Consider the following 20469-nt stretch of genomic DNA (forward strand, 5'->3'; position numbering starts at 1 on the left):
CAAGGTTCTGAACCGAAGCCATACCATGCCAGTTGTAATATTTGAAATCCCAGACCCAATAAAATGGTGTTCTTATTTCCAATTGACCTCATAAGTAAACTCAAGACTATGGTCTGGAAAATAAGAAACACCAAAATGGTTTATTAGAACAGAATAAGCTTTTCAACACTGAAAAGAAAAAAAAAGGTACATGGTAACCTGTTTCAACATCTAATATAAAAGGACTATTACCACATTTTGGTTTTAGAAATGTAGACTATTTCTACATTGGTTTTGCAGCAACAATTACCCTGAATAGACCTGAAATCACTATACCAGGTGAAATAAGCAGATGAAAGGTTCCTCTGCTGACAGATCCAGATTGAGGGGAAAAGTCAGAAAACTGAAAATAGAAAGGTGAACTTTGTGTTCAGTACATTTCTACTGAGGACCATTTAAAATCAAAAATTGTAAATAGTAGTAATGACAGGTTCTAACTCATGGTTTGGAGACTTCCTGTTACATAATAGCTTAAAACATTTTTTTACAGGTCCAAATTAATCCAAAATGCTTATTCTCCTGACGAAAGAAAACTGGAACAGTACAGTTACTTACATATCCTTCACTAAATTAACTGACTGCTGAAACCATGATGCTTTTATGAACAGTAAATCAGTTTAACAAGTATGACTTGGGAGTAGTATAGGATAATAAATAAGAACACAGCTTTGGGAAAAACAGCCTTAATCATAGTCTTGGCTCTAACCATGTGACCCTGGGCAAGTCACTCACTCTGAAACTCAGTCTTGTCTCTTACAAGATCACGAAAATAGTATGCACTTCAAAACTTTGTCATATGAGCTAGATGAAATGATAAACTTAGCATTGTGCCCAGCACATTTAATAAACAATATAAGAGATTGGGTTTTCTTGCTTTTCTTTCAAAGAAAAATTCAGCAATGATTTGGGTACCTTAGTGTTAAATACATCCCTTTAGATAGCTGGTTAAGTCCATAAAGGAAGAAGTGAAAATAATTCAGATCACTACTTGATGACTGGCTAATGCACTCAACTCAAAATTATCAAGTACAAGTTTAAAATTCATTAAATTGAGACAATCATTTAAGAGTTTAATCAGATTCAAATAAGCCAGTGGGTAGTAAATGAAGATTCTTTTCATGATTCTTGAACAGTTAACACTCACAGCTTTCTTCTCTGAGATTTCCCCTTAAATCAACTGAACACAAAATTGCATTCCACAAAGCATGAAACCTTGTTGGATTACATTCTTCAAAAACCACAGCCACAAAAGGGAACTCACCCAGAGTAAGCAATTAGAAAAGAAAAACTTCCTCTGTGTATGATACTCTAACTGAGACACTGATTTTCTCCCAAGGGCAAGAATTTTTTTCTCTGTATCCCCAGCACCTAGTATAAGTTCCTAATATGTGTTTTAGAAAGCATGCACAATTTTAAATGTCACAATATTCTTAATAATATAAAGGAAGAAATTTCTTATTTAGTATCTAGACTGAGCTAGGCGGGAAAAAAAATTAGTATCCCTTAATTTAATATAATTCTCATTTTCAAGAGAACCAAAAGAACCAAGTCCCAAAAGTTAAAATGACTTATGACTTAACCAAGATGACACAGCTAATTAACAGTTAACTGACATCAACTTGTCATTCAGTCAACAAATATTTGCCCAGTTCCTACTATATGCAATGGCTATTTTAGGTCTGAGGGCACCAACTTGGGAACAGTGAATAGATCAAAGGACTGTTCAGAAAATATTGGGTTAGTCAAAAATACTTGTTCGGGTTTTCCCATAAGATGGAAAATCCCAAACGGACTTTTTGTCTAACCCACTATATCATCTCCAAGTAGAGAGAAAATAGTCAAATTTGAGGCTGTAGCTGCTGTGAAGAAAATAAAGTAAGGTAGTGTGATAGAGGTGCTGCTCAAACCAGGATGTGCAGGAAAGGCCTTTCTGAGGTGAGCACTGAATGAAAAGGAAGGGCAGTTATATGAGTATCCAGGGGAAAAGAACACTCCAATCCAAGTGTACATGGAGAAAAGAGGAAAATGAGGTTTTGTCAAGAGCCTAGATGTTATTCTGATTGTGACAGAGAATATTAAACTTTCAGAAAGACTTAAGTTCAACTTCACAAAACTCCCTCTGTCAAGCGGCAAATAAACAGTAGGGAGACAGGTATGGAAACAGACCAAATGGAGGCTACCTGTCATGGTAGACAAGGTTCCTAAGAATGGAGATGGTGAGAAATACTTCGATTCAAAATAGGTTTGGGGGAGACAGGTTCAAGATGGTGGAGTAGAAGGACACGCCCTCACCCAGTTCTTGAGAGCGCACTGGAATCACAAATAACTGCTGAACAATGATTGACAGGACGCTGGAACCCACCAATAAAGATACCCCACATCTAAAGACAAAGAAGCCACAATGAGATGTTAAGAGGGATGCAATCATGATGAAATAAAATTCTTAACTGTTGGGTGGGTGACTCACAAACTGGAAAGCAATTATACTACAGAAGTTCTCCCACTGGGTGAAGGTTCTGAGCCACACATCAACCTTCCCAACCTGGCTATCCAGCAACAGAAGGAGGAATCCCCAGAGAAACTGACTTTGAAGGCCAGCAGGATTTGACTGCAGGGCTTCCACAGGACTGGGGGAAACAGACACCACTCCTGGAGGGCACACCAGGACCCAGGGGAAAGGAGCAGTGGCCCCACAGGAGACAGAGCCAGCCCTGCCAGCTAGTGCTGGAGGGTCTCGTGCCGAGGAGGTGGTGAGGGGCAGTGGTGGTGGCTGTGGCTCACAGGGACGAGCAGCAGCAGCTCCTGGAAGTCCTCGATGGCGTAAGTCCTAAGGAGGCATCATCAGCCCCACCGAACAGTCTGCAAGCTCCAGTGCTGGCTCACCGCAGGCCACCAACCAACAGAAGCCCCACCCATTAGCAGACAAAGTTTTAGCTGAGCAAGACCCAGCTCTACCCACCATCAATCCCTCCCATCAGGAAGCTTGCACAAGCCTCTTGCATCATCCACCAGAGGGCAGACAGCAGAAGCAAGAAGAGCTACAATCCTGCAGCCCGCAGAATGAAAACTACAATCACAAAAAGTTAGATGAAATGAAAAGGAAGAGGGTTATGTTCTAGACAAAGGGACAAGATAAAACCCTAGAAACACAACTAAATGAAGTGAAGGCAGGCAACCTTCCCGAAAAAGAATTCAGAATAATGATAGTGAAGATGATCCAGGATCTTGGAAACAGAATGGAGGGCAGGATCGAAAAGATGCAAGAAATATTTAACAAAGACCTAGAAGAACTAAAGAACAGACAGAGATAAACAATACAATAACTGAAATGAAAAATACATGAGAAGGAATCAACAGCAGAATAACTAAGGCAGAAGAACGGATAAGTGACCTGGAAGACAGAATGATGGAAATCACTCCTGACAAACAGAATAAAGAAAAAAATGAAAAGAAATGAAGAGAGCCTAAGAGACCTCTGGGACATTAAATGCACCAACCTTTGCATTATATGGGTCCCAGAAGAAAAGAGCAAAAGAACCCAAGAAAATACCTGGAGAGATAACAGCTGAAAAATTCCCTAACATGGGAAAGGAAACAGTCAACCAAGTCCAGGAAGGAAAAATCTGAGGATGAACACACTGAGACACATGGTAATCAAACTGACAAAAATTAAAGACAAAGAAAAAATATTAACAGCAACAAGGCAAAAACTACAGATAATATACAAGGGAACTCCTATAAGGTTTTCAGCTGATTTCTCAGCAGAAATTCTGCAAGCCAAAAGGGAATGGCATGATATATTTAAAATGATGAAAGGGAAGAACCTACAACCAAGAATACTCTGTCCAGTGAGACTCTCATTCAGATTTGACAGAGAAATCAAAAGTTTTACAGACAAGTAAAAGCTAACAGAATTCAGCACCCCCAGACCAGCTTTGCAACAAATGCTAAAGAAACTCCTCTAGGCAAGAAAGAAACAAGCAACTTAAAACAACATTGTATATATACAAACTGCTATATTGAAACCTTAGGGGAACAGCAAACCCAAAAACTACAATAGATAAACACACAAAAGAGAAAAAGCAACCAAACCCAACACTAAAGATGGTCATCAAACCACAAAAGAAGATAATGAAAGAGAAGAAAAAAGACCTACAAAAACAAACTGGGAAAAAAACAACTGAAAACAATTAAGAAAACAGCAATAGGAACACAATACTTATCCTTAAACGTATAAGGATATTTACATCAATACTTAACCTTAAATGTAAACAAATGGATTAAATGCACTACCAAAAGACATAGTGTGGCTGAATGGATACAAAAAAAAGACCCACATATATGATGTCTATAAGAAATCCACCTCAGATGGCCAAGAGGCCCATGAAAAGATTTTCAACATCACGAATTACTAGAAAAATGCAAATCAAAACTACAATGAGGTATTACCTTACACCAGTCAAAATGGCTATCATAAAAAAAAAATCTACAAACAATAAATGCTGGAGAGGGTGAGCGGAGAAAGGAACCTTCCTACACTATTGATGAGAATGTAATTGGTACAGCCATTACAGAGAACAGTATGGAGGTTCCTCAAAATAAAAACAGCTACCACATGACCCTGCAATCCCACTCCTGGGCATAAATCTGGAGAAAAACATGGTCTGAAAGGATACATGCTCTCGAATTCACTATAACACTGTTTACAACAGTCAGACATGGAAGCAACCTAAAAAGTCCCATCGACAGGTGAATGAATAAAGATGATGTGGTACATATATACAATGGAGTATTACTCTGCCATTGAAAAGAATAAAATAATGTCATTTGCAACAACATGGATGGACCTGGAGATTATGATACTTAGTGAAGTCAGTCAGAGAAAGAGAAATACCATGTGATACTGCTTATGTGAAGAATCTAAAAAGAAATTATACAAGTGAACTTTCGTGTATAGCACGGGGAGCTCTGTGAAATGCTGTGTGGCAACCTGGATGGGAAAGGAGACTGGGGGAGAATGGATACATGTATGTATGGCTGGATCACTCTGCTGTAGACCTGAAACTATCACAACATCGTCACACAGCAGTACTCCAATATACAATTAAAAGTTGAAGAAAAAAAAAAAAAGTTGAAAAACAAAAACAAGACAAACACGCAAACAAAAATACCCAAAATATATTTTGGAGAGAGAGGTGAAAGGAGATGCCATCTAATGGGTTGGATGTAGGAGAAGGAGAAAGGAAGGAATCAAGAATGGTGCCAAGGTTCGTGGCCTCAACAGCTGGGAGAGCGGTGAAGGCACCAAATGAGATGAGCAGCGTGGGTGGAAGGAAGCCGGGCTGCAGTCACGGCCATGTCAGGTGTGAGATGTCCAGATGTGTCCGACAGCACTGGCCTGGTATAAATCTGGATGTCACCAGGACACAGGGGACCAGATGACTGCACCAAGGAGGAGAAGTGTGTAGAACGAACTGTATTCACGTACTCGTGTGAATATTTAGTGAAATGTAATGAACTCATGCCTACTGGTGCCATGGCAGTGATGGGGCTGATGGCAGACCAGAGAGTAAAGGCCCCAAAGGGGACGGAAACCATGCGGCTTCCACTGGAAGGCTGTACATGTTATTAGATCTCGTAATTCTGGGTGAGAAGCTACACTGCTATATTTACTATGGAAAAAAAGTGACCTTTAATTTCGCACCCATGGGGCTGCAGGTGCAGTTTAGGGTGCTAGAGTGACAAAAACAGTTATGATATAATTCTGACCTCACATCTTCTAAGAGCTCTACTAGAGTTCATGATCTACTGAGGCAAAAATAATCAGAAATAAATAGGTAAAATTCATAATACAGTGCATTTTGTACCATGAAAGAGATATAGGCAAGTTATATGGGAACTCAGAGAAGGAACACTCAAGGGGTAAGAGGGGCAGGCAGTACGCAGGGCAGGAACAAAGGCACAGGGGCCCGCGGGAAGTCAACAAAGGGAGGCACCGGTGCGGGCTGCAAGCAGCTCTGTGCTGCTGGGGAGACACAGAGACTGGTTTTTCACTGCCTTGAGAGGTCAACGGGGAGAAGGCATTCTCAACTGTGCACCTGCCAGAAATGAAAACATAATGCTTCTACCTTTAGGGCTATAAACTATACTTGATATTTTAATTCATATAATGACAAACTATAATTATCAATATTTACATGCAGGCTACATACTCCTATTCATCTGTTTCTGAAATTTAAATTAATTTTCTCACTTTCAGAAATGTGATTTCACATCTCATAAACTACATCCCTATGTAGGCCCCCATCCCTATGTAGGTCAATTAAGTACTACATTCTTTGTGGACCATGTTTCTGGATACAGCATCTGCTGTGCTATCAAGGCCGGCTGGGCCGAGGCTTCTTCCTTCCCAGATTCACAGCCCTCATGAACCTGCTACTGCGGGACTCTTTCTAAGGCAAACCCAACCATGCTCCCTCCTGGGTTCACATGTCTGCCCGCCCTGATTCTGAGCTCTTCTTAGGGCTGTTTTCCATTTTGTATCCTTTGTACCTGATGCCATCTATTGAGCAAAGGGAAAATTTCCCCTAAAGCACCTTCAATTACTCATTCAAGCAGTCCCTAGTGTGCCCAAATTTACCAGGTGCCCACCTACAGCTTCCATACTCAGTTTAGTATGAAGCAGAACTTAGAATGTACAGCTACTAACCTCTTAATTAAGCGTCATTATAGGAACTGTTAGCCTGCTCTCTTTAAGATCTAAATCAAATAAAATAGTAGCAAATCTAATCACAGCAATATCTGAAAGATAAGACATAACTATCAGGCTAGATTTATCTCGGGATTCAAGGTCAGTTAACATTTGATAACTCATCAAGCTTTAGTCTTAGTACACTTTCCTTTGTGTTCAGCAAGGTGTTTTTTTTTTTTAAAAGCTATTTGTATATACCAGCAATACTTTATTTTCCTTCAAAGATGAAGAACACATTCCTGATAGCAAGGAATGAATATTTAAATACAATGTTTTTCCAGATCAAGGATTTTTAGGATAAAACTGAGGTTAAAAATAAGACTAATAATTAGTGCCACATGTATGCATGTGTGAGGTCACAGGGGAAGTATATTATAGAATTTAAAGTTTTTAACTAAACCTACCAGAAATTCATAAATGATGAGATCTGCAGAAGCAATCCTACCTAGGAGATGGTGAACCATCCAAGAATACTATCAAATAGAGTTTACTTACCATTTTAAGAGTACAGCAAGACAAAGCTGCAACCCAGGAGACTGGATTTCAGGTGGGAAAGTGTGTTAGGGTAGACCGTGTGTGTGTGCGCGCGCGTGTGTGTGTGTGCGCGCGCGCATGCGCTCTCTTACAGAATCTAGAAAATCAAAGCCAAACAGGAAGAAAGGGGAGAGTCTTTTCCACCTTGGGGAAAGTGTGGAACAGAGATAATATGAAGGTCAGGATGAAATATCTCCTAAGGAAATCCAGATTCTTGTGTTGATTAATATCTTATTCTTCAAACAACCACTGGCTCCCAACTGACTTTCCAAGATAAAAATACCTTCATGTCACTTCTCTGCTCAAAACGCTCCCATGGCTTCCTATCTTCCTGTCAAGTCTTACGGAGGCGTGGAAGAACCCACACAAATCTGGTCCCTCTCTACCTCTTGGATTTAATTTCCTGACAGTCTCCCTTATTCACTGCACCACAGCCATCCTGCCCCATAGCTGCTTCTCACACATCTAGGAATGTTCTCTCAGAGGTGTGGTTCTGTGCTGGTGGTTCGGAATTCTCCTCCTCCACGTATTCTAGTGGATTGTTCCTCATTCCTTTGGGTCTCGGCTCAAAGGTCACTTGTATCAGCAAAGCCTTCCCACTCTCCCAGATAAAATAACACCCTGCTCCTAGCCACGTGCTGCATCCCTTTTACCCTTTTTCTCCAGTTTTCATTACACCAGATATGTTTACACCAACACTTTTATTCATCCTCTTATCCCACAAGAATGCTAACTTTACAACAGCAGGGATTTAGTTAAGTTCACTGCTATATCACAAGAGCCTGACTCATGATATGTATTCAATGAACATTTACTGAATGAATCATTCAACAGTAGAACAAGACTAACATAAAACTTCTGATTTTATGCAGGTGACTATAGTCTAGTGTAAGTTAATAAACTGTCTTTCTTGTTTACATCATATGTTGATTAGTATGTGTCAATCAGTACTACCTATACTAACAGAATTGTTATCTCTGAACCTTCAAACATCTTTCCCTCTAATGAGAAAGAAAACTCACCTGTGCAATAATAGAAAGAATGCCAAGGACTGCTATAAATGCTGCAACACTTTCTGGTGAAAATTTCATTATCTAGAGGGTTTCCAGAAAAGTAACATTAATAAATATAAAAGCACAAAAAATACCATACTAACTACCTGTATATTAACATTAAATAGGACAAGAAAAGAAAATGCAATTCATTCATAATCAAAAAACTCCTCAGAGGAAGAATCTGACATTCACTGAGAACCAAAATTATAACAAAGTAGGATGCTGAAAATAATAGCTACTTAACTCAGATAAAGTAAATTTAAATCCTGATCCCTTAATTTTGATTTCCTAAATTGGAGACTGCTATCAAGCATTTAAAATCTATTTTACAAATAAATATTGTACCACTTTGTAATTTTCATGCATATTGATAAAGGCTTAATCTCTGCCAAAAAGATTAGTGTCAAGGAGAAAAAAACAAATGCGCTCATTCTGGCTAGCTGCTTTATTAGTATATGCTCTAAATCACAGAGAGACTGTCTGGGGCAGGTGAGTGGATTAAAGCATTCCGTCACCTCTGTAAGGAACATATAAACTCAAACCACATACATTGACAGGAGATTATCTCTTTTTGCCTAAGCCAAAAGTCTTAATAGAAATGCGTCAGTCACACTAACTAGGAAGTTAATTCTAGTGAGCCATATGTCTAAAATGATAGTCATTTTTAAAAGTCTCTATAGCTCTCTCAAGATTAAATTTTTTTATTAAGGCACTAAACAATGAAAGAAAAGTCCACTTTAGTAGAAAAGAATTTTACCTGTCTGAGGTATAAAAAAAAGCTGGAATATTGGCCTGCCTCTGGTAAGTAGGAAAGAAACACGGTAATGCAGATGAGCAGCACAATGGAGTCTTGGCCCACCTTTTTTAAGGACTAGAACAAGAAAAAGACCGATATAAGGTTTTATATCAAAACACTGAACTATTCTTAAGAACATGCAGAGGTATCTTCTGGCAGTGTACATACAGACATTAGTTGTCATTTTTTTTCCCCCAGTTTATTCTCATCCTCCCCAAAACTATTCTGAAGTTTCCAAAATAGTTATAAAAATTAATCACGATGTTTTCCCCAAAGAAACATCTGCAACAAAACATTAATGCTGCACTGAATCACACATTCATGTTTTTGCCAAAGTGTACAAAGTTACCGCAAAGGGGTCAGCCTGTTCCCAGGAAATGGGTGCTCCCCACGACGCAGGCCGCATCTTCTCAGGTAATGACTCTGGCACGGCAACCAGGATAAAACAAATATCTAGCAAAGCTATCGCTGTCGCCAGGACCACCACCAAGCTGTCCCCGTACACTCGCCCAAGATAAGCGCCAATTGCAGGACTGGTTACCAAACTTGCAGCGAATGTTGCCGAAACCTGCAGCAAATCGAGAGCAACAGAAAGAGATGAGTAAGGACAGCCTGGCTGCACTCCTTCCACACCTGGAGACTCTGAGTGATGTCAGTCCTCCTGCTGCTCCCTTCCTTCCGCCCTGTGCCGGTTTTCTTACACATTCTTCTTCTGCAGGAGGAGAAAAGAACTGGATTCTTAACTAAAAACATGTAATAACCTCTAAGATAGTGGCTTCACTTTCTTTTAAGCCTTGGAGCCCTCTGTTTAAATAAATCCTGCCGACAAAGTTATAAGTAAAAATATATTTAAAAATAAACAAAAATTGCTTTAGTTGAAGAGGGGTTGGGGGCCTGGATTACCGTCCAAATACTCCCCTTACCCCAGCTGCCGGCATGCTGGTCCCCAGGGTGCTTCCACAGTCCCCTGGTGCTCTGTGGAAACAGTCTAAAACAATACTCTGTGGAAATTCAATGCCACTGGGATTTCTCCCCCAATACTAAAATTAAAATTAAATGAATTTTTACTTTGTCACATATTTAAAGCTGGCTGAAATACAGCTGAAAGACTAAAGTTTCTCTCTTCAGCAGTAACAGTGTTAAGCCACAACACAAAACTGAGCTTGATCATCATTAGGTGGTAGGGTTAGGAAGAACAAGAGCTTCGACCCTTGATATTGAGCACATCTCTAACCATGTCTCTCTCAAATTCTGAGGAAGTCCATACACGTCTGGTGAAGATGCAGATTAAAGTAGAGAAGACACAGGTGGAGAAAAACTGCTAAGCCCAGACATATCTGGCCTACTGGACAAAGTGTTCTGCAAACCAACAGTAGATGTGGCAGCACGTAACACCTGAGAGAGACCACACTCTTCAGAGGGTAGTTAGAATTAATGTTGGCGGTCCATGAGCTCCTGCTCACTGCTCTGTGCTTTACTGTTTCTATGCTCTTCCTGACTTTTGCATGGAGCATTTAACCTGCACAGGAGTGCTTATTTATAGCTGCTTATATTTATTATTTATTTATTTGGCTGCACTGGTCTTAGCTGCAGCATGTGGGATCTTTAGTTGCAGCATGCCAACTTAGTTGCGGCACACAGGATCTAGTTCCCTCACCAGGGATCCAACCTGGGCCCTCTGCATTGGAAATGTGGGTCCTGGGCAGTAGACCACCTGGGGAAGTTCCTACAGCTGTTTATTAATAACACACGTTCAGGATAAGCAATTCAATTGTCAGTGGTCAACTATCTGACAAATACATAAAATTCTAATAACTATCAACATCTAGCTATCAACCCAAATATTCATCAACCAGTAAATGGCTAAACAAAATGTGGTATGTCCCACACGGTGGAATACTACATGGCGATGAAAAGGAACTACTGATGTATGTATCAGCACAGATAAACCCTCTAAGATTATGCTAAGTGTAGACACAAAAGACTACGTTTTACATCATTTCTTTATATGAAATTTCTATTGAAAGCAAAACTACAGAGACAGAAAGTGGATTGGTGACTGCCTGAGGTCAGGGGTGAAGTGGAGATGGATGCCAGATGTGCCCAAGGGAACCCTTCAGGCTTAGAAACATTTTAAAACTGGATTCTGATAGTATTTTGTTTCAGTAACTCTAGAAATTAATTATAGTGGGCTGTGGTCTCAGAGGGACCTGGGTATAAGCAGAGCTCCGGCACTGAGCTGGGAAAGGGGCAATGGTTCTCACTGTGAAAGTCAATGAGATATCTGGGAATATTCTCAGGATCACGGCGCAAAGGCAGAGTGAAAAGGTCTAATCAGAGTGTAGATTATTTCATGTCACTTCCCTTCTCTCAGTTCTCCCCACCTGGTGGCCATTTGTTTCTGACCAAATAGAAAGAGGGCCACAAAGATCACCTTAACCCTTTTTATCTGCATCCATATTACTTTGAGAAGACTAAAGTTGTTATTTACTAGTTGTGCCTTTAAAACATAAAGCTTCCAGGGTGAAAATTATTAATTTCAAGGATTTAGCTAAGACAAAATAAGTTCCTTGAGCAAAAACAGAAACAACCTGGACTATGGCCACAAAACTGATTTATCTATCCACATAAAATGGATAATTTTATAGTACGCATGTGTGCATGCTCAGTCACGTCTGACTCTTTGTGACCCCATGGACTGTAGCCACTAGGCTCCTTTGTCCATGAGATTTTCTAGGCAAGAATACTGGAGTGGGTTGCCATTTCCTACTCCAGGGGATCTTCCCAACCCAGGGACTGAATTGGCATTTCTTCTGTCTCCTGTATTGAGCAGGCAGATTCTTTACCAACTGCAGCAGGAAGCTGCTTAAAAACATCCTGGCTATCATCAACCTCATCATTTAATGTACTTGAGTTTACAACTGATTAATTTTTTTGTAAGTTTCTGACTGTATTTCCTTCAAAATCCTAATTCCATGATTTTTTAAATATTCCTTTTGATCTCTGAATCAAAGATAAACAGTCTCTCATAAAAGTAAGATTCAGCCTGACACGATATTCAGTCATTTAACAGAAGATGCTTGCCGCCTATCTGCTGAAACTCATCACTGTCCCATTTCTGGCTATCTAATCATGATCTGTTAATTTGATTTGACAGACAACAGACTATACTGCCACTAAGTATTTAGTTTACCAAAACAGTGTTCAGAGTTTGGCAAACTACCACCTGTGGGCTAAATCTATCTATAAATGGTTCTTTCACATTAAAAGTGATGTAAACACATGCCCACGAGCAAAAACAAAAGAAAATGAGAGACAAACTTGCAAGGAGTAGTAAATAGGCCAGAGAGAGCCAATGCGAGGTAGAATGAATACAGACACCAGTATTGTACTACAATTGTGTAGTATGGTAAATACACAGCAATTATATTACAATATATAAAAGTATCAAAGTAACACTTTGTGTACTTCAAAGTTAAATAATGTTATGTCAGATTTATTCAATAAAAATTAATTTAAAAAACAGTTGAATATGAGAGAGACTATATGTGGCCCCCAAAGCCACAGAAAAGGTCTGGGATCCTAGAGATGGATATTAACCTATTCTCTTTTAGATGAGCCATTATATATTAGTAATTTTAAATCTTATTACATATTAAATAGCTCCTTTAGTAGTCTATTAAAAAGAACTTCTATAAGGTAAAAATATTTCACTATAATTTCAAATCTGACATGTCTGACAAATACTTACTGAATGAAAACAGCAGAACTTACATGGCTTTTGTACTGAAAAAATGCTTTAATGTGATCTGATGGATGATTTTTATAAAATGTATTTATGCAAAAATAATCTTGTAATGCAAAGGCTGTACTCCTTGTAATAAGAGACAATATGGAGTGTTTTTCAGCAGATAAAGGTATTAGAATAAACGTACATACCAGGCCATATGCCATACTTCTTTCATGTTCTTGGGTTATATCTGCTACATATGCAAATACCACAGAGAAAGTCACTGCAAAAACCCCAGAAACAGAGATAACAGCAAAGTACCACCTAGGATTAAAAGACAATTGACAAGAAAAGGTTAGAACAATTACCATTACCTTGATCTACCTTGATTTCTATAAGTGAACTAATGTAAGAACAGCTAATTTCAGTCAACAGCTAGTAGACAATTCATAGATTAATTCTCCTATAAATCATAAGCTCCAGATACTACAAAAACATTGGGCTAGAAGTGGGCCATTCATAGCAGCTCAGCTACTGTGCAGGAATATTTAAAATTAGATAATGTTTTCAGGTCAATTTTTTACCCAACTGTTGGGTAAGTGGCTTTGTTGTTTTATTAAGTGGCTTTGTTGTTGTTTCTACTAAAAATAGCAATAAACTAGAGTCTACTGTAATTCATCTTATTTCCCATCACAGTACTACACAAAAAAATGAAATTTAGTAAATAAAACTGAGGGGGCAAGTTAGTTCCTCAGTTTCTATTACCTTGAGCTTATATATAAAAAACTAGATGTTTTTCCCTAAGTTATCTTTAGCTCTTCAAATGTTGCCAAAACGAAGAATTCAGTTTCCATATAGAAGAAACCTGCATGGCAGTGTCCAATACAGGTACTATAAAATGAACAAAAGCCATTTTAAAAAGCAAACTACATTTTGCTATTCATGATTCAAACATACCTTGCTGAGAATAAGAAGTTTCTGTTATAATGATGACGTTCAGTTTTTAAAATCCAGTATAATCACACTTCACTTTCAAAATATCATGCCAGCAGGACTTTACTACTTACTAGATTTTTTTCTAACATGCTGCTTTCCACAGCAAATTATTTGTTCATGCCCTAGATTTGTTTAGTAAGATTTCATTTACATGGTTAGTATTCATCAGGGGTTTGGCCTTTAGGGTAATATCTCACCTATGAGAGAGGAAGATCCTGCCCCATAAACACCCCTGGCCTTTCTAGATACACCACGGAAAGACAGCCCATCTACGATGTAGAAGTAACTAACAATAACATTCAAGTGGCGAAGAACGTTAGTCAAAGAATTAATACAGTTATCTACAACTAAACTAAGGCTTTATTTTCTTGGGAAAATCATTCTCTTTGTGAGTTTTCCCTCCCTTCTTCCCCAGTGAAAGACTTTTGAGTCTAATCAAGGCGGCCAAGAGCCCAGTCTCTCTTAACTAGGATGTGCCTGCAATCTGACCAAAAAGACGCAAGCAGAGGTTGGGTAAAAATTCTGAAGTTTCCCTAAAAGAAGGCGATGTGCTCTTCTTAAGTCACTCCTTCCACCTTGCTGCCTGAAGGCGACGACAAGCTGGAACTCACATAAGCAACCATCCCGGACAGCAAGGTGACAACAGAGGATGGCAGAGCGTGAAGACAGAAAAAGTCTGCTTTCCAGGACCTGCCAGATCAGCTCCCAACTGCTCAACTCCAGACTTCTTCCACATGCAGAGAGAAACTAGCAACGAGTTTTCCTGATTTTAAGAAACTATTATTTGGAACTTAACTGATATATAACTAGATCTCTTCCTAATTAATACAGATAATGATGATAAACTGTGTTTTTTTTTCTTAAACATTCTACTTAAGAAAATTAAAAATTAGCAACTCTATCCAATCCCTAAAATATTGTTTTGAAATTTGGGCTATGAAATCCAAAAGCAAGTTAGCTAGTAGTCTACATGCTTCTATAGTGGCAACAAGTTCAAAATATTTTATTACTTACTACTATATTTTTAATTAGCTATATTACTCAGCTACTGTATTTTATCTGTATCAAAGAATAAATGTATTAGAAAAATATATTTAAAACCTATATAAATAAGATGGAAAAAGTGAAAGAAATGAGGGAATATTCAGAAAAAAATTAACAGTTAATATTTAATTGCCATAATCTGAATGTGTACATACCATGGGCTGATTTTCATTAAAGGAATTGGGGCACACGTGAAAAATACTGTTAGCAGCAAGAAGGATTTTCGGCCCCAAACATCAGAAAGAGCACCAATAAGAGGGGCACTGAGGAAGGACAACAAACCCTAAAAAAAAGTTAAATGAAGAAAATACATATACTATGTATATTGATGAGCCAAAATAAATCATCTTAAAGAAGAATTTTAAACAAGTCTATTTCCAAAATAAGTACATCATCAAATTTTAGATAAGGAGCTTATTTCTTGTCTGTACATAATTGAAAATTCCCAAGACTGTCCAGAATCATCTGCAGGGCTTTGTAGCACATTAGATACAAAATGTTCTAATGAATTTTTGACTACAACTCTACACTAGCAATTCTAGAAGGAATATTATATGCTTATTTTCTATTTATAAACCTGTTGATCACAGGGAATCAACAGTAAAGAAACTGTAGAATAATCAATACTTTACCATATCAATATATTTCATATTCGTGTATTTTTTAATTAGTTCTTTTCTCTTCAATATACATTCATGTTTCTAGTTTACAAAAGTGTTCAGATCTCCATAATGAAAATGCCAACACATAAAACACTGGGGAAATCTGTTATGATGTAGCTTATCATTATTATACATAGTAGTTAGCTATATATGAGCCAAATAGATTTAAAACTCAGTTCATTTAAAAAGTGTTAAGCAATCCCTTGAGGTATATACTCCAATTGTAAAAATTAACACTTAGCAGACTGATCTAACAGCATAACGGACTGGCAGGACTACATATATATAAGTGTATGTGTGCATGTTTGTGTACATGAATATATATATACATATGTATATACACAGGACTGATCTTACCTTTACTCCTTGAATTAGGCCATTCATCAGAAATGTATGTTTAGGGAAGGTTTCATGTAATACCTAGAAAATAAAAACAAAATAAAAAGCTCATGCTACATTTTAGTCCTAGTAAAAGTTAAACTGCCCCTTCATAATACAACTGAATTTTATTTCATATAATTTTTAGGTTTGTATGACACTATGCATATGAGTAAATACTAATACTACTAAACATTTACATGGCATTTACTATATCACAAGGCATTAAACTGCACACTGTATCACATTATCTCCTTTAATTCTTTTTAATAGCCCTACTGGAAAACAGATACATAGAGAGGTTAAACATCTTATCCAAGATCACAGTCCATAAGTGACAAAACTGAAAGGCAGGCAGGAAGTCAAGCCTGAAGGTCCATGCTTTACTCACTATGCTCTCCTGCTTCCTACATATAACTGACTGACTTACAATTCCCTTTACAGATAGGTGTATTATCTAAGACAGAAGACTAGAAGAATAGAGATATTTTAATTGCCAAAAGCGGACCTAGAGATAAAACTGGGCTTCCCAGGGGGCTCAGAAGGTAAATAATCTGCCTGTGATGCAGGAGACCTGGGTTCAATCCCTGGGTCGGGAAGATCCCCTGGAGAAGGAAATGGCAACCCACTCCAGTGTTCTTGCCTGGACAATCCCACGGACAGAGGAGCCTGGTGGGCTCCAGTCCGTGGGATCACAGAGAGTCAGACATGGCTGAGCAACAACGCACACAAAAATAAAGAAGAAATACTTATTACTCAAAATCACTAACACGGGAAAAACCCCGCTTATGGTATTCATATGTTTTGTGATTCTCAACCGAGGGTGATTTTGATCCCCAAAGGACATCTGGCAACATCAGAGACATTTCTGTCACAACCTGAGGGATACAGGAGGGTGGGAGTGGAGAGGGAAAGAAAAGGTGTTACCGGCATGTATTAGGTAGAGGTTAGGAAGGCTGCTAAACATCCTACAATACATAAGTCAGCTCCCCTTGTCCCACCCTCCATGACAAATCTGGCCTGAAATCTTAAGAGTTGAGAAATCCTATTATTTGTTATTTATAGTGAAGACTCACGGGATTGAAGGAAGGCAACTGCAAACGTTTTCTGTGAAGGACCAGAGAGTGAATATTTTCAGTTTATTCTAACTCTGCAGGCCACTGTCATAAATGCTCAACTCAATAAAAGCAGCTACAGACTATATGTAAATGAACAGGCATGGTTGTGTTCCAATCAAACTTTATTTACAAAAAAACAGGCTAGCAGTATTTGCTCTGGCCATAGCTTCCCCAAACCTTTCATAACTCAAATCTGCTTTTCTTCCAGTTACTACTAACGGCCAATTCTTTTTACGGACAAGAATGGGTTTGGAATTAAAAAGACTGAAGGACATAATGAATATCTACAAGAAATTTTATAATATGCTAAATCTTATTGATAACAATTCACTTTGCTAAGCTCTTTCATTCTAATCAATCTGGTCTCTTTACTGTTTTTAGAATATTCCTGTGCTTTCCAATATTCATACTTTTATACATGATATCCTGTCCATCTTAAATGTTTTTTCCCCTTTGTCGTCGTTGTTCAGTCACTAAGTCATGTCCGACTCTTTGGAACCCCATGAATTACAGCACGCCAGGCTTCTCTATCCATCACTATCTCCCTGAGTTTGCTCAAACTCATGTCCACTGAGCCAGTGATACCATCCAACCATCTCATCTTCTGTCAACCCCTTCTCTGGCCCTCAATTTTCCCCAGCATCAGGGTCTTTTCCAATGAGTCTTCCTCCAAATCTTCCACATGGCTACCAAACTTTCCTATCCAAAACAATCTATTTCTCCTTTAGGACCATATAATAGGCAATTACAACACTCTCACATAGAGCTTTGTAAGGGGTTTTGCAGGTGGCACTAGAGGTAAAGAACCCGTCTGCTAATGCAGGAGATACAGGAGACAAGGGTTGGATTCCTGGGTCAGGAAGATCCCCTGGAGAAGGAAATGGCCACCTACTCCAGTATTCTTGCCTGCAGAATCCCATGGACAGACGAGTCTAGTGGGCTACAGTCCGTGGGGTAGCAAAGAGTTAGACACGACTAAGCAACTAACACTTCTGTGTTAGTTTGTTCTTATACTTTTTCTCTCTTAAGGTATTTAATAAATATTTCTTTTCAATTATATTTCAAACTTATTAAGGGCAGACAGGCACTATATCTACTATATATGCTTTGAATCTAATATATTTTTATCTCTATTGGTGCCTCATAGATAGTGCCTTTATATAGTAATAACTTTATACAGTAACTAAACATTCATAATTAACAGGTTAAAAATTCTGCCTTCAAAATGACTTAATATAACATAATTATGCAAAGTGACTTAACCAATTTAAAAAACAGAAACTATCTCTCAGCAAAGAATACTAAGACATTTATAGAGAAGAGACGCAGGAGGTCTGGATCCAGGGTCTTGCTCCTTAACATGGATTGTGTATCTAGCAGTTTGAAACATTGAATATTTCTAGAACCATCAATCCACTGAAAAAGTGAAGCCACTTCTTAGCATTATAGATCCTACTGTCATTAATTCTTTTTACCTAAATGTATATTATTTAGTCAACCAACAATCACTATTTGAACACCATTATGAACCAACCATATAGTCACAACCTCTCAAAGTGTTAAGATTACAGTTCTTAAAAGTATTTGTCAGTATAAAATTCTCTTATGTAATTAACATACATCCCCTTGGTGGAGACTTCACCATCCTCTCCTGCAGAGGCCCTCCACATAGAACATTTTGTTCTTTGACTATATTCTGTGACTGTATTCTAGAACAATGCTCTATAAGTTTTATGAGTTTCAAACTCAAAGATAACTGCAAACACATGAAATATTTTTTTTAATTCTTTTAATTTCACCTTACTTTTTAAAACAAAGGCTATTATAAATCCAAAATCAAATATTTATTATAACTAATACATCTTAAGTTTGGTTATTTGTTAAATGAATTAATTCAAAGAGTATCTTTGAAAACTGAAATACTTAAGCTCTGTAATTTTTGAGAGTTGTGTATGGGAAGAGAGATAAACATAAAATACAAATAAACTCACTTATATTTTCACTCTCATCTTCCCTTTTTAAATGTACATTAAGAGCTGTTCCAGCAGGCATCATTTATGATCAGTTTCAAAACTCATGAGGAAGAAGTAAAATGTTTAAAGGTTAACAGACATTTGGAAAAAAGAACAAAGTGCTACAGCTTGGTGCCCTCCACCCCAGAACTCACTTCTCCCCACACCCCAACACTGGGGAGTGTAGGAGTCCAGAACAGAGAAAAGAGGACTGCTAACAAAGTCAAAAGCAAAGAAATTTTGCTCAAATTTTGAGCTCAAAAGCTCAAATTTTCTTTGAGCAAAGAAAGTCTCAAAATGAGCAAAATCTTATTTAAAAGTCTATACTGAATTACTATATTGGTTCTTAATTAGTGATGTATACTAGATATATGAGAATCACTTCTGAAAAATACACATGCCTGAGCCTACCCCCTGGTCATGAGCAGCAAGCCCAGGAGACAGTGCAGGACAGGGAAGCCTGGCATGCTGCAGTCCACGGGGTCCCGACTGAGCGACCGAACAACAACAACAACACTGTAAAACTGAAATCTTTACCTCCAACTGGCCGATCTGTCCCATGGGGCTGGGAAAGCACAACCGAACTGCAGGCTGCCTGGAGGGATAAACAGGACTTCAGGAGAACTTCCCGGTCCTGACCTGTTTATATACCGCCTAAGGGTTACAACAGGCACACATTATGTTACTAGTAATTAAAACAGTAACATACCGCCAGGTAATTAATTCCCTGGCGGTCTATTGGTTGGAACTCCGCGTTTTCCATTGCAGGGAGCACAGGTTCAATCCCTAGCTGGGGAATTAGGATCCCCCAAACCGTGTGGCAGGGCCAAAAAAAAAAGTAACATACACTGATATAATATACAGAGGATTGTCTATATATAGATTTCTCATGTACAATTTCTTCAGCGATATTTCAAAGATTCTTGCAGTTCTAAGGCCCAAAGGCCAAAACACCAGGAAGGATTCAATATCTGGAGTTTAACAATCTCTGCCAATTTACATACATCTAATCTCTACAACTCAATCTCTGATTTGCCTAACTCTCTTCAGCCAAGGTTTTCCCCATCAAACAGCTAAAAAACAAAGAGCATAAAAACTGCAATTTTAAAAATGTGTATACATTACAGATGAGAGAAGAATTAGAAAGATAAAACTCTGAACTTAACATTCAATAATATTTGAAACTATTTTTTTTCTGAGAGTATGCTTAATTTAAAAAAATAAAGTAAAAAATTGAAAAAGGTAAAGTATTATGACTATGATAATATGGACAACTGTCCCAAGTAACCACAACTCATCATTTCACCATCTTAAAAAATTCAAGTATAAAAAACAAACAAGAATTAAGAGTAAC

General features: G+C 38.1%; 1 protein-coding gene across 2 annotated transcripts in view; it reads right to left on the minus strand.

Annotated features, from left to right (window-relative positions):
• MFSD14A (major facilitator superfamily domain containing 14A) overlaps positions 1-20469 on the minus strand; it is a 48348-nt gene that overhangs the window by 5888 nt on the left and 21991 nt on the right. For both annotated transcript variants that reach the window (XM_043460538.1, XM_043460536.1), the window contains 7 exons: positions 15965-16027; positions 15101-15228; positions 13115-13229; positions 9525-9743; positions 9137-9250; positions 8347-8418; positions 1-113 (listed from right to left, as the gene is read on the minus strand). In XM_043460538.1, coding sequence (XP_043316473.1) covers positions 1-113; positions 8347-8418; positions 9137-9250; positions 9525-9743; positions 13115-13229; positions 15101-15228; positions 15965-16027 — 824 coding nt within the window. The remainder of the gene's footprint in view (positions 114-8346; positions 8419-9136; positions 9251-9524; positions 9744-13114; positions 13230-15100; positions 15229-15964; positions 16028-20469) is intronic.

Source organism: Cervus canadensis, chromosome 2, assembly GCF_019320065.1.
Source record: "Cervus canadensis isolate Bull #8, Minnesota chromosome 2, ASM1932006v1, whole genome shotgun sequence".
NCBI lineage: Eukaryota > Metazoa > Chordata > Mammalia > Artiodactyla > Cervidae > Cervus > Cervus canadensis.